The sequence below is a fragment of the Helianthus annuus genome, chromosome 15 (assembly GCF_002127325.2).
Source record: "Helianthus annuus cultivar XRQ/B chromosome 15, HanXRQr2.0-SUNRISE, whole genome shotgun sequence".
Taxonomy (NCBI): domain Eukaryota; kingdom Viridiplantae; phylum Streptophyta; class Magnoliopsida; order Asterales; family Asteraceae; genus Helianthus; species Helianthus annuus.
The window spans coordinates 108,324,991-108,339,368 of NC_035447.2; the positions used below are offsets into that span (position 1 = coordinate 108,324,991).

At 39.0% G+C, this 14,378-nt stretch overlaps 2 protein-coding genes across 2 annotated transcripts; both read left to right on the forward strand.

The window, feature by feature from the left end:
• Positions 1-3,125: 3,125 nt before the first annotated feature.
• On the forward strand, positions 3,126-5,077 carry LOC110910019 (PTI1-like tyrosine-protein kinase At3g15890). Its single transcript, XM_022154735.2, has 4 exons — positions 3,126-3,313; positions 3,417-3,561; positions 3,672-3,934; positions 4,335-5,077. The coding sequence occupies exons 1-4, from the start codon at positions 3,243-3,245 to the stop codon at positions 4,978-4,980; spliced, it is 1,125 nt and encodes a 374-aa protein (XP_022010427.1). The 5' UTR covers positions 3,126-3,242; the 3' UTR covers positions 4,981-5,077.
• An 8,467-nt stretch (positions 5,078-13,544) lies between these two features.
• On the forward strand, positions 13,545-13,910 carry LOC110914012 (dehydration-responsive element-binding protein 3-like). The gene has a single exon (XM_022158824.1). The coding sequence runs from the start codon at positions 13,545-13,547 to the stop codon at positions 13,908-13,910; it is 366 nt and encodes a 121-aa protein (XP_022014516.1).
• The last annotated feature ends 468 nt before the right edge of the window (positions 13,911-14,378 follow it).

The following is a 14,378-nucleotide window of genomic DNA, read 5'->3' on the forward strand; positions in this document are numbered from 1 at the left end:
GTTCATGTTTTACCCATGTTCTTTTGATATAATCAACATGTGGTATCAGAGCAGATGTTGATTATATCAATTCAACATGTTGATTTACTCAAAAATTAGACTCATGGGTCAAAATAGTTAGTTATAGAGACCATGGGGGCACATATATTAAAAAAATTCTATTTTGGGCTAATAGGGTAAAAGTGATATAACCACAGGGGCCAAAATCGTAATTTACTCAAAAATTAATTTAACACATACATTATGCCATCTTTTGAAGCAAAAATTCATTTGGGTTGTATATGACTCATATAGGGCTATACAAATTGTATACAACCAACCGCCAGACTAGAACTGACATTGTTAGTCTGTTTGTTAAAGGTTAGCCTTATACGAATCGTATAGTTCTATACGAGTCGAATAGTGGGCGGGTGTCAAATTAAACACTTTGTCTAAATAGATCGAGCCTTTAAAATCTCTCACAAAATGTATCTAGAGGTTTTATAGTCTATTGCGAAGTCCATCGGTATTTTGTACAAAACGCCATCCAAAAACCCGTAGCTATTGACATAAACGTCCGTCAACAAATCTGTTTTTTTAACGGAAAATTTGGATCACTGACGGACCACTGGAGTATTATTGTGCCACTAGCGGCACCACCCAATCATATCCATTTCCACTAGGTGTTAGTGCATACATCTGTCGTCTTCGTCTTGTATCGAGTCTTAGTCTAGTTATGTTAGCTCAGGGCACGTTGTATGAGAAAATAGAAGTTTTAAGGGTTAATTAGATGTGATTTCGCTTGAGTGAGAGATTCCGCTTGAGTCGGTTTGGAGCGGAATCAATGACATTCTTATTCCGCTTGAAGCTGTTTCAAGCGGAATCAAGTCTCTATAAATACCATTCGAGCGGAATCATTTGGAACAGTTCTTAATGTTCATACCGAGGTGCTGTCGGTGTGATTTCTGCATGTAATCGTTGTTAGATCAATCAGAAAGGTGTTTAAAGTGAAATACAAGCTGTGTCGAATTGTGTTTCTTATTTTCCGCATCTGAAACAGATCAAAACTTCTCTGAACGACTCGTTCGGGTTATCACACGATCCTACACTAGGCATAATGCCTATACACCAATTTAGGAGTAAACCCAATAAATATGAGAAAAACCCTCTTGTGGGAATCAAACTCAGTACCTATTGGTGTCAAAGCCTTATTACACCCCCAAGGTAGGCTTTAAAGTCATGAGCATCAACAAATCTGTTATATGATTCAAATACAGTTTGAAATTTCAGTCGGGTCATAAAACCGTCAGTAATTACGTCAGTATTGTTTCATTGCAAAACTGTTGCTAATTAGCTACTAAATTGATACGGTTCTAATATCCACGTGGCTCATGCCCACGTTCTCATGCAACCATCTTTCCATTTTGCACGTAACATTATTGTTTACATCTTTATTGTTTCCTTTTTACATAATTCTAGTAAGTAGTAGGGTAGTGAGTAGTTCTTACCATTGCATATTTAAGTTGATGTAATTTCATTTGAATAGTTTTAAGCAGAAAATTGAAGAAAAAATAGTCTCTTCGTTATCTTGTGTTCTTGGAGCTTGACCCCCTCTAAGTGTTATCTATCTTGGGAGATTGACCATCTCGAATCGGTCTCTATCATTTGATGCTTTCATTCTCGAATTCACCTCCATCATGGCCTCAAAAACCATGTTGTTGCTCGACGAACTGTGGGCTACTATCGAGAAAAACCAACAACGCCTCGTCGAGTTCTGCGCTAGCCTCGGTCTACCTCCACCACCTCCACTCGCCGCTCGTCCACCACCCAAGCCGTTTGGTCCAAAACCCAAACCGTTTGGTCCAAAACCCTTCCTACACTAAATACAATCATCCGCATCCAAAAACGCACCTATCATACCACAAAACTGCCCCTAAAACTGCACATAAACGAACCTATTCTACCACCTCGACCGCACCACAAATGTCACCCAAACGAACCGCCAAATCAGCATCAAAACCAACCTCACATAGCACCCATCAACACCCTAAACCAACCTCCAAAACCACGCGTACACCTACCAAACATGGCACTCATAACAACCGATTTTTTCCCTTGAACAACGAGGAACCAAAGGCATCCGGAAGACGTGAATGGAGACCACCGTGGAGGCCCGTTATAACTTCCCCAAATGCAAGTGGAAGAGTCGAATGGCGTCCCCCGTGGTGCACACCAAACCTTCTTTGGTTTCCGGTCTTGAGGACAAGACCATTTTTTAGGGCGGGAGTATTGATACGGTTCTAATATCCACGTGGCTCATGCCCACGTTCTCATGCAACCATGTTTCCATTTTGCACGTAACGTTATTGTTTACATCTTTATTGTTTCCTTTTTGCATAACTCTAGTAAGTAGTGGGGTAGTGAGTAGTTCTTACCATTGCATATTTAAGTTGATGTAATTTCATTTGAATAGTTTTAAGCAGAAAATTGAAGAAAAAATAGTCTCTTCTTTATCTTGTGTTCTTGAAGCTTGACCCCCTCTAAGTGTTATCTATCTTGAGAGATTGACCATCTCGAATCGGTCTCTATCATTACTAAATTTACCATTGCAAAGAGTTCAGCAGTTTTTTTATTACAAATAGTGGTTGGCACAGTAATATTTTTCTTCTCCGTCAATCGACCAAATTTGTCGCGAACGGCTTTTGTGTGTGATTTAAACGGTCTTAAACGTCACTATGAGTCATATTATGAGTCATAAATTAGTATTAGTGTAAGTTCAGCTTTATATGTAATCAAATTCTTTTGGAAATACAATATGAAAACAAGCAAAAGAAACTAGTACTTGATTATTTTATCTACAAAACAAAAATATGAGAACAAACTTGACATTTTTTAGAAACATTTTAAAACATATACATTAAAAATATAATATATTTGTTGTCAATGTACTGATACATTTATACCATTAAACCGAGCATAAGAATATTTCAATGCATGATGACGCTTAAGATTTAAATAAACAAATTCCTGACAAAATAGAGACATATTGTTAACAAAAAAAACATAAAAAAAGCAGGCTGTCTAATTATTTTCATCCAAAGACCAACTCCAACGTTCTACGCTTAAATCCAACTTTATCTCTTATCAGCTTTGTAATCACCGGAAAACCAACATCTTCTTGCTGTTTCCACCAGTGTTTCTCCCCATAATTCATTGTGAAATATATATTAACACTCTCAACTTTGATCTTCATTTCTTTAATCATGACATCGATGAAGAAGTTAAAGAACTGTTTTTGTTGCACTTCTCAGGATGATCAAGAGCCAAAGATCATGTATGCTTTCTTCAGATCTTTCAATTTTACATTTTTTGAGGTGATCTTAATTGCGTTATGAAACTGTATGGATCCAGTTATTTGATTTTAATCTCTTGTGCAGTCCCCAAAAGACTAGGGATTACCCATGGAATATGTATACTCTCAAGGAACTAGTGCACGCAACCAACAATTTTCACAACGATAACAAGATAGGTGAAGGCGGATTTGGTAGTGTTTATTGGGGTCGAACAAGTAGAGGCGCCGAGGCAATCTTTTATACCTCTTTGTATCATAGTTTTACGATATAGTTTATGATGATAAGTTAATTTTTAGTAAGTTATATAAATGTTACAAAATTAATTTATATGTCTTGTAGTTGGCAGTGAAACGGCTCAAATCCATAAACGCGAAAGCAGAAATGGAATTCGCGGTTGAGGTGGAGATTCTTGGGAGAGTTCAACACAAGAATTTGTTGGGACTAAAAGGATTTCATGCTGGTGGAGATGAAAGACTTATAGTCTATGATTATATGCCTAACCACAGCTTGCTCACTCACCTCCATGGTAAACTTGCAGCCGATTGCCTCCTAGATTGGCCACGGCGAATGAGCATAGCCATTGGCTCCGCTGAAGGCTTAGCGTAAGTCCCTCCGATTAATGAAACATGAGGCCACAAGATTCGAGTGCTACTAGTTTAGCTTTTATGGGATTTTTTGATTGCCTATGTAAACTGATTATGTGTTTTGTTATTTTTTTTTTCAAATTGCCAGCATTCATTATTTTAGTATTTGGATGAAACTATTAAAGGAAATACATTAGCCAAGGGTTTATTGTTATATCAATATAACAATAAATCCTAGCAAATATATTATTTGTAATGGAAACTATTCATCTGACTGCATTAAAATTGTTTGTCTAAACTGATTATGTCAAAAAGCATAATAATAATAATTACTTTAAAAAAGCAATTTCAAAAGCCCTAATCAAGATCCTACATTACTTTCTAACTTTTTTTTGTTAAACTTGGCATTGATGATTAGGTACTTGCACCATGAAGTAACTCCTCACATAATACATAGAGACATAAAAGCTAGTAATGTACTTCTAGATTCAGATTTTGAAGCTAAAGTTGCTGATTTCGGGTTCGCAAAACTGATACCTGATGGAGTGACTCATATGACAACAAGGGTGAAGGGTACACTAGGGTACCTTGCACCCGAGTACGCCATGTGGGGAAAGGTTTCAGAAAGCTGTGATGTCTATAGTTTCGGAATATTATTACTTGAGATTGTAAGTGGAAAAAAGCCATTAGAAAAGCTCCCTGGGGGTATCAAGCGTGATATAGTGCAGTGGGCTACTCCATTTGTACAAAAGGACACATATGATCACATTGCTGACCCTAGATTAAAGGGTAGATTTGATATTTCACAGCTAAAGGTTGTGGTCAAGATAGCCATGGCTTGTACGGATAGTAATGCCGAGAATCGGCCTAGCATGATGGAGGTGGTTGAATGGTTGAAGAGTGGTGTTGGCAGTAGGAAAAAGGAGATCCATATAGTTAAAGATTTAGCTAATGAAACTGAAGATGAAGATGATTTTGGTGATGATGATACGGATTATTATGAAACTTTCGATAAGAAGAAAAATTCGCGTAGGGTTCCACGATTGCCATCAAGAACAAGATGAATCAAAACTAGAATTTATGAAATTAATTATCTCAATTGGTTCTTGATGCCGTTGTAGTTCTTGATTTGTGACGTAATTAAACTATTTTATTATGTGATGTTCTTTTTTGCTCTAAATTTCTGAAATTACTTATGTCAATTTAACTACATGATCAAAATTATTGAAGGCAATAACAAATAGTAGCATGACAATGTCAAAATTATGTTAAGAGGACACTTGAGTACTGCATCTCATGATACAAGATGATGGGATAAAGGTGAATATAACTATCTACATAAACATATACTCATATACTATTACTAGTAATCAAACATGAAATGTCTATAGTATATATATATATAGTTAAAAAGGTCACGTATTTAAAGAATAACATCCATCACGTCCCTCAACAATACACAAGATTTTAGGAGCTTAGGGGGTGGGGGTGGTTACTAGTGATAGAATTCCATCACTCACAAGCACCCAATCAAGTTCCGCCATGTCATCAACCATTTTTCCATCACTCACAACCTTTTTTGGTGGCAATGGTCATCACTCACAACACCCAACAATAAACCCCCACACCCCCTCACATCCATTTATCACTCACACCCCATAACGCGTTGAAATTATCACGGAATCAATTCTATCACACGTGAAAAAGTTGGTGGCGATGGGAATTTTTGTTTTCCACGCATTGAAAATGGGTATCACGCAACTATAACGTTGCCACCCCCGCCTCTCTTATATGATACATGCCAGCCAAGTGACATTTAGCCTAATAACATTACTGAATTTCCCCATAACCAATAATTAGTGAAGGATCAAACCCTATTTTAGATATTTAGATGGATTTTAAATTATCAAGAATTACTGAGTGTGTCACTATTTTAGAAAAAAAAAAAAAAAAAAAAAAAAGAGAAAAAACATGGTAAAAAGTGTTGGTATAATAATAAACTCAGAAATTTGACTCAGTTAGAATTCATGAAAGATTTGGTAATTTACAACAACAATATATCTCCAAGAACTTACAGTAAAAAATAATGTGCCCTCAGGAATTTAACATGAATGAATTTAGTGCAAGTGGTTTTTTAATATTATTTTAAATACCCAGCTCACAAACCGACTACAATGCTACTTTTAAACACACATTGTGTGCACTGTTACGTTAAAACCCTTAACCAGAGAGGGACACATTTTCAATACGTTGTTATCATTAGGCTACAATCTTTTTTGGTGACAGAGCAAAGTTGTGCCGAGCCATGAACTAGTAACCTAAAGGATGTCAACATCGGGGTGAACCAGTGGGCCAACTGGTTATGACAAGGTTTGGAATATGATAAAATATATAATATTTAAAATTCATGATCATAAATAACTACAAATATATCTGTCTAACAAAAGTAAAAAGTTGATCCAGCCCAATTTATGTTTCTCGATTCTTTCATTTCACCCGTTCGTAATTTTTTTGTTCATTTAGGTGTTAACTAAAAACAATAGTAATAATCCTTAATTATCGATCATTTAATATGTTTTTAATTCAATTTGTGCAATACGCAAATTTCTAACCTGGTATAATAAAAACTAGAACAATACAATTATAATTATATTATATAAATAACAAATGTCATAATACTAATAATAGTTGTAGGCAAGGTTCTTGTAGAAACGTAAGTCGGTCTGTTATTTTAGTGTTATAGTAGCTTGGAATTGAACTACTGACTAAGGAAAAATTTTCTACATGGAGGGACTTAGGTAAACTTGCTTGGGGAATGTCAGACCTTGTTATGACCTGAAGCATGACGCTCTTAGTGTTCTTGCTGGTCAAAGTTTTGCAAATAAAAAAAAAAAAGCACGAAAAGCGGGAGAGATCAAAAACAATGCCTCCTATGGCTATTAAGAATTTCAAAGCAAGTTTCATAAAGGGAGTTATACCTTATTCATAGAACACCGAAGCTTATCTAATTCAATTGAGGAGTAATTTAAGGGATCTTTAAAAGCACATACGAGCACTCTATTTCTAAATATGCTCATTGTTGGGTCTGAAAAGGATAGTCTAATGTATCAACAATACAACAACAAAGTACAAAGGTTGAAGGTTTAGATTATGTAAGTTGAAGGAACAGAACTAGAAAGCCTTGAAGACCTCTTGATGAAGATCCAGTGGATTAACTTCTACCATAGGTTTAAAGAGCTGACAAGCCTCATGAATAAAAGATAAAGGTAACTTCTATAAAACTTGAAAATGAATTGTATTGATTCAAGATGATTTTACATAATACTTACAACATAATATATTGAGGTACAAGGTAAATGCAAAGATTACAAAGTAATTACAGAAGCATAATTCTTGGGCAAGATTAATGCCCAGTCAATTAACTTGATTGATTTGCAATTATCTTGGTAATCAACTTGATTGACCAATTGAATGGAGAGGATAATATGCAATTAATGTGACTTAATTTGTGTTGTTAATACGCCCCCGCAAGATGGAGGATCCATCGGAGACTCCAATCTTGGACCGAAAGTTCAGGAAAGGTGCTTGTGAAAGTGGTTTGGTGAGAACATCCGCAAGTTGGTCCTTTGAGCTGACGTAAAAAACTTTCAGTTGTCCGGAGTTAACCTGTTCCCATACAAAGTGATAGTCCACGGCGATGTGTTTCATGCGCGAGTGGTAAACAGGATTGACACATACGTAGGTAGCCCCGGTGTTGTCACAGTAAAGTGATGGAGTGCTCACAGTTGGTAAACCAAGTTCACTGAGTAAGTTTTTAACCCATGAAAGTTCAGCCGCCGCATTGGCAAGAGCTTTGTACTCAGCTTCGGTGGATGATCTAGAGACCGTTTTTTGTCTTGCAGATTTCCAAGAGATGATGTTTGACCCAAGGTATAAGATATATGCTGTAGTGGATCGCCCCCATCATGAATACCGCCCCAGTCCGAGTCCGAGAAGTCTTGTAAAGTAAGATTGGTATTTCGTTTCAAAAACAACCCGTGATGTACCGTTCCTTTCAAATATCGGAGTACCCGTTTGAGAGCTTGCCAGTGTGATTGTTTGGGTGAATGCATGAATTGAGATAGTTTGTTGATGGCGAAAGAGATGTCGGGGCGAGTGAATGCAAGGTATTGTAGGGTACCTACAAGTAGGCGGTAGGGAGTTGGATCAACAGGAGAAGAGGAATCAGTAGAGGAAAGAGGATCAGAGACGCTTAGAGGAGTGAGGACCTCCTTGGCACCATCCATTTTGAAGGTGGTGAGAACATCTTGGATATGGCGATGTTGAGAAAGGAAAAGACCATGGGGCATAGGAATAACTTCTATTCCTAGGAAGTGATGGAGGGGACCTAAGTCTTTGATAGAGAATTTGTTGCTTATGGCTTGAACAAAGGAATCTATAAAAGGATTGTGATTACCGGTGAGGACAATGTCATCAACATAGATGAGTAGGTAGCATGTGATACCATTGGAGTTATATACAAATAGAGAGGTATCGGATAGGCATTTTTTGAAGCCAAAACCAATGAGAAAGGTGGTGAGCTCAATGTACCAAGCACGCGGTGCTTGTTTAAGGCCATAGAGAGATTTTTTGAGTTTGCAAATGTGATTTGGGAACTCGGAATTTGTGAAACCAGGAGGTTGAATCATAAAAACATCTTCATCTAGGGTCCCATGAAGAAAGGCGTTGTTTACATCAAGTTGACGTAAGGACCATCCTTTTGAGAGAGCAATGGAGAGGACGGTGCGAATAGTGACAGATTTAGTAACGGGGATGAAAGTGTCATGGTAGTCTTTCCCATATTGTTGGTGAAAGCCTTTGGCAACGAGACGGGCTTTGTATTTGTCAATAGTGCCATCGGGTTTGCGTTTAATTCGGAACACCCATTTGCAACCAATGGGGTGTTGGGTGGTGCGAGGAACAAGTTCCCATGTGTGGTTTTGGATAAGAGCATTGTACTCAAGATCCATGGCATGACGCCACTCCGGATGTTTCATAGCTTGGGTATGGGTTGAGGGTTCAAGGGAAATTGGGAGAGGATGAAGAGTAGTAGAGTTAATGAAGTTCGGGTTGTAGTATTTTGGGTTAGGTTTTGATTGTCGACGAGAGGGTTGTGAGGGATTGGTGGGAGAGGTAGAAGTGTGGTCGGTAGGGAGTGGGTTATCGGGTTGAGTGGTTGGGTTGGTAGATGAGAGTGGAAGTGGGCTGGCAGAATGAATGGTTGGGCCGTGGGAAGAGGGGAGGTCAGTGGGTAGTGGGCCGAGGGAGGTGGGTTGCGGGGACTGTGGAGTTGGGCTGGCAGAACCAGGAGAGGCAGCATAGTGGGCCGCAGTTTTGGTTGGGGCAGAGGTGGGTGGTGTTGGGCTTGTTGGTTGGGCTTCGGTGCTGGTTGGGCCAGGCGTGGTATGATTGGGTGGTGAGGAGAAATGTAGGTTCGGTTGAGGGGGTGAAATGGGAGATTCGGTGGGTAAGGGTGGGGATGGTGAGAGAGGATGAGTCGAAGGTGGGGTGGCTAAGAAAGTGTCGGAGGATATATGTAGAGGTGTGGGATTAGTAGCTTGAGACGGGAATATATGGGTGATGAATTGAACATGGCGAGAGTGGTAGAGTTTGTTATTTAATGGGTCATAGCATTTGAATGCGGATTTAGAGGATGAGTACCCAAGGAAGATGCATGCCAAGGAGCGTGAGGCTAATTTGGAGTTTGCATAAGGTCGTAACCAAGGGTAGCAAAGACATCCAAACGGTTTGAGTTTGTAGTAATTTGGAGTTGATTTGAACAACATATCATAAGGGGATTTGTTGTTAAGAGTGGGTGTAGGAAACCGGTTGATGAGGTGAGCGGCGGTTTGAAAGGCGTGGGACCAAAAATTTTGTGGTAAGTGAGAATGGTGGAGTAATGCAAGACTGGTTTCGACGACGTGTCGGTGACGTCGTTCGGCAACACCGTTTTGTTCCGGTGTGTGTGGTGGTGTTGTGTAAAGTGAGATGCCTTGAGAGGCTAGATATGATGAAAGGCCGATATATTCACCGCCATTATCGGTAAATAACGCAATTAAGTTGGTTTTAAAAAAGTTTTCAACAAGAGATTTGAATTGTGGGAAAAGGGTTTTGACATCTGATTTTCTTTTGAGTGGGTATAACCAAATATATTTAGAATAATAGTCAACAAAAATTATGTAGTATTTAAAGCCATCAATTGATGTTTTGACGGGTCCCCAAACGTCCGAATATATAAGTTGTAGTGGTTGAGTTGCAACAAAAGAATTTTGGCCAAAAGGTTGTTTGTGGCTTTTATTTAACGAACACGAAGTACAATGAAAAGACTCATGGGTCACCTTATTACAACGAAGTCCTAATGTAGAAATTAAAGACTTAAATACTTGAAGCGATGGGTGTCCAAGTATGTGGTGCCACATGAGAAGAGAGTTTGTTTGAGTGGTGTTGACTTGAGGGGATGTAGAGATTGGTCCGTAGTAGACATCATTGACGTTCACTCCCCGCATGAGACGCGCCCCCGTGCGTAGATCCTTGACAAAAAAAAATGATAGGGAAAAAATTCAACAGAAACACGATTAGTACGACAAACTTCGGCAACAGAAATAAGATTATTTCGAAGATTAGGAGCAATTAAAATGTTATTTAAAAGAAGTGGACGAGATTTTGTAGGAAGAGTTGTTTTAGCAATGTGAGTAATAGGAAGAGTTTTACCATCACCTAGCACGATCTCATCGGGTCCTCCGTATTCGGAAAGAACGGGAAACTGTTGGTTGTTGTTTGCGGTGTTGTTGGACGCACCGGTGTCCCACATCCATGATGGGGTTGTAGCCGATGGGTGAGCGGTTGTGTAGTTGACCACCGGAGTGTTGTTATTTTGTGGAGAAACATTGTGTTCTCGTAGGAAACGACTTAGTTTGCGGCAATCTTTAGTGTCATGACCGGGTATGTTACAATAATAACAATGGGCGTTGTTGTTGCGGGTTGGGCGAGTGGTGTTAGAATTGTTGCGAGAGGAGTATTGGTTGCGGGCAGTGGGTGGGTTTGGGTGTCGAGTGGGGCGCTGCTCATAGGTGTTGGTTTAGCGATTTTGGTTGGTGCGTGGGTTGGTTCAGTGGGTGTAGTTCACGGTGGTGAGAAGGGGTTCGGTGATAGTTTCCTTTAGAGTTCTCTCATGGTCTAAAAGTTTTTCAAACAAGTCGGCAAACGATATTGTGGTGTCGCGGGTGCGAAAGGAGGCGACTAAATTGGAATAGTCATCTCCTAGTTGATTCATAATGTGGACGACAAGGTCCTCTTCGGACATGGGGCTTTGGGCAATGGCAAGTTCATCAAATAAGGATTTCATTTCGTGTAGGTAGTCGGAAATGGAGCGGTTTCCTCTTGGGTTTTTGGCTAGCCGTGATTTGAGGGAGATGATTCGGGAACGTGAGCGACTTGCATAGCTTGAGTTTAGTAGTTCCCAAGCTTTGCGGGCTGTTTTGGCGGAGGAAACAATGGGTTGGATTTGGTCGGAACAACTACCAAGGAGGGCACTTATTATCATTTGGTCTTGGCCAAACCAACGAAGCAAGTCGGGATTCGGTTTGGTGGTTTCACCGTCAGGAATAGTTTCAACAGGAGTTTGGTCGGTTCCAATGATGTGGTGGTCTAGTTCGAGACCAATAAGGGTGGCGGTGACTTGGGTGCGCCATGAGGGAAAGTTTTGTGGTGTTAGTTTGATGGGGAAATAAGTTGCAGCGGTGATATGGACTGTTGGTTTGGCCATTGGATGTTGGAGGGTAATAGGCTGAGAAAAAAAGAGATTGCAGTGGATCGAATATGCTCACAGGAGCTTAGTGGCTCTAGATACCATATAAAACTTGAAAATGAATTGTATTGATTCAAGATGATTTTACATAATACTTACAACATAATATATAGAGGTACAAGGTAAATGCAAAGATTACAAAGTAATTACAGAAGCATAATTCTTGGGCAAGATTAATGCCCAGTCAATCAACTTGATTGATTTGCAATTATCTTGGTAATCAACTTGATTGACCAATTGAATGGAGAGGATAATATGCAATTAATGTGACTTAATTTGTGTTGTTAATAACTTCATGTGTAGGCGACTTCGTTGATTGTGTGGCTAAGACTGATAATTTCTTGTGGTAAGAAATGCTCTAGGGGAAATTGTTGAAACTTTTGAGACCATTGTATATCACAGCTTGAAAGTGCAAGGAATGAAACCGTCAAGATTAGAATATTGCATATCAAGACCTAGTTGATTAAACGATAGTCACTAGCAACACCGGGAATGTCACGAGTTATTGCTTGTGTCACTAGAACATTATCAGGATGACAGTGTCGCTAGTGCATAACCTAGTGACCTCTCTATGTCCTTGATGCACACCCCGGTCACATCTTTGTTTGCTATTGCATCTAGGATCAAAGATTAGACCTAACAAAGTCTTGAAGATTTTGTGGTGATCGGTGACTCTTGACGAAGACAAGTGTCGGTGTCGCCGGCGCCCTTGTTTGTTTAAGTTCCAACACTCTCTTGGGAACAAAGTCAAAGTCGATTGAATCGACTTCAACGTGTAAATCAAGTCGAGAATATTGGGAGAATGATTGACAAATGAAGATCAAAGATAGATAAAGAATGTTGTTTTGATTAAATAAATATATTTTGTTTATACAAATATATTTATCATTTTGACAAATAGTTTCTTGTTAGTTTATAGTTTGTTGAGTTATTATTTTTAGGAGTTTAAAGTGTAATCAGTCATATCTTGTTTAGGATATCATTAAAAGAACTTTTAGGGTTTTAGGTTATCACACACATTAAGGTGATTTTTGAGGGTTTTCATTGTTAACGCAAATCATTTTAGAATTTTAAAGATCAAACAAGTGTGTTTACATTTTTTTAATCTCGTTCTTCGTGTTCTTCATATTCCGGGTCTAAACATCAAATCAATTGATGTTTAAGATCTAAATCTTTGTTTGATACATCATTAGCATTAGAGATCCGGATTTGAGATTTACACTCACTTCAAAGTATGATGGTGTAAGTGGTGTGCGCGAGCACATAATGAAGATGAGCAACATGCCCCATAATTTTAAGATATGGGGAAATAGCCAAAATAGCCAAGACTTTTCCTAAGTTTCAAAAATAGCCAATTCAAACGGCTCTTTAAGACTTTTCCTGAAACCTGAAATGTCTCAACCAGCAACCAATCCACGAATGCCACGTGTCCACAAAAGAAATATATAAAGCTAATAAATATAACATGCACATGACAGTCTTGTCTTGGGAAACACCAAAACTCTTACCTCTCTCTCGTGTCTTGTCAGTGATCCCATTTTTTCTTTTTAAAACCATGGGCAAATACCATAATCTCTTCAAATACCACCACACATGTTACTCACTGATTCCCCACCGTTTTTATCACTTCAATTCACACATACATAGATATAGATAGACTCATATATATCATCTTAATTTACCTCATTTGCAGCACATACATCTTTTTGGTAAATCCATCTCCCCGTCCTATTTGTTCAAGACACGACACTTTTGTACTCAGTCATATATACACACCCATAGATGGCTGACCCCCCTCCTCCACCTCCACCACAAAATCCTAAAATTTTGGAAGTTGAGTTACCAGCCAAAACCAATGTCGTGAGCACCTCTAACCGCCGCAGCAGCCCAAATGCCACCGGAAAACATCCTACATATCGTGGGATACGAAGTCGTAGTGGCAAATGGGTTTCGGAGATTCGGGAGCCACGTACAAGCAAGTGTATCTGGCTGGGGACTTACCCAAGGCCGGAGATGGCAGCGGCAGCATACGATGTGGCTGCGTTGTCGCTCAAAACCATCTGGGTTTTATCACCGTCACCTACCACAACTTCGCTGACGTCAAAACTTAATCGCCGGAGAAGATTGCCGGAAAACGAGTGGTTGTAGAGAGAGAAAACAACAGAGACGTTTCAAAGTTCTGAGACGTTTCACCTGAGACGTTTCAGTATTCTGAGACGTTTCAGCACTTGTGGACACGTGGCTTTCGGTGGATGGCTGATGAGGAAACGTCTTGAGATGCGTGGGAATTTGTGAAACCCCTCTGTTGGCTATTTTTGAAATGTTGACCAAGTCTTGGCTATTTTGGAGATTACCCCTTAAGATATTAGACATGGAAATAAGTGATGATTTTTTAGTGCAATACTGATGTCTGTTATTAGGTAGTGATTTTTAGTTGATATTTTGAACACATTTATCAAGGTTTTAAAGTTATAAAAATGATTCTTATTTCAACTAAAATACACACAGTAGGCAGTAAACCTATCGCAGTGTAGTATAGTTTAGCTAAGAACCAAGTATCGTTCAAGGATACGCTTCCCCTACTCAACCTACCACTACTATTTTGACTGGTTTTAT

Coding starts and splice junctions, on each gene's coding strand:
- LOC110910019 (XM_022154735.2), top strand. CDS start 3,243: ATGACATCGATGAAGAAGTTAAAGAACTGTTTTTGTTGCACTTCTCAG. Junction 3,314..3,416: donor GATCAAGAGCCAAAGATCAT/GTATGCTTTCTT, acceptor TCTCTTGTGCAG/TCCCCAAAAGACTAGGGATT. Junction 3,562..3,671: donor GAACAAGTAGAGGCGCCGAG/GCAATCTTTTAT, acceptor TATGTCTTGTAG/TTGGCAGTGAAACGGCTCAA.
- LOC110914012 (XM_022158824.1), top strand. CDS start 13,545: ATGGCTGACCCCCCTCCTCCACCTCCACCACAAAATCCTAAAATTTTG.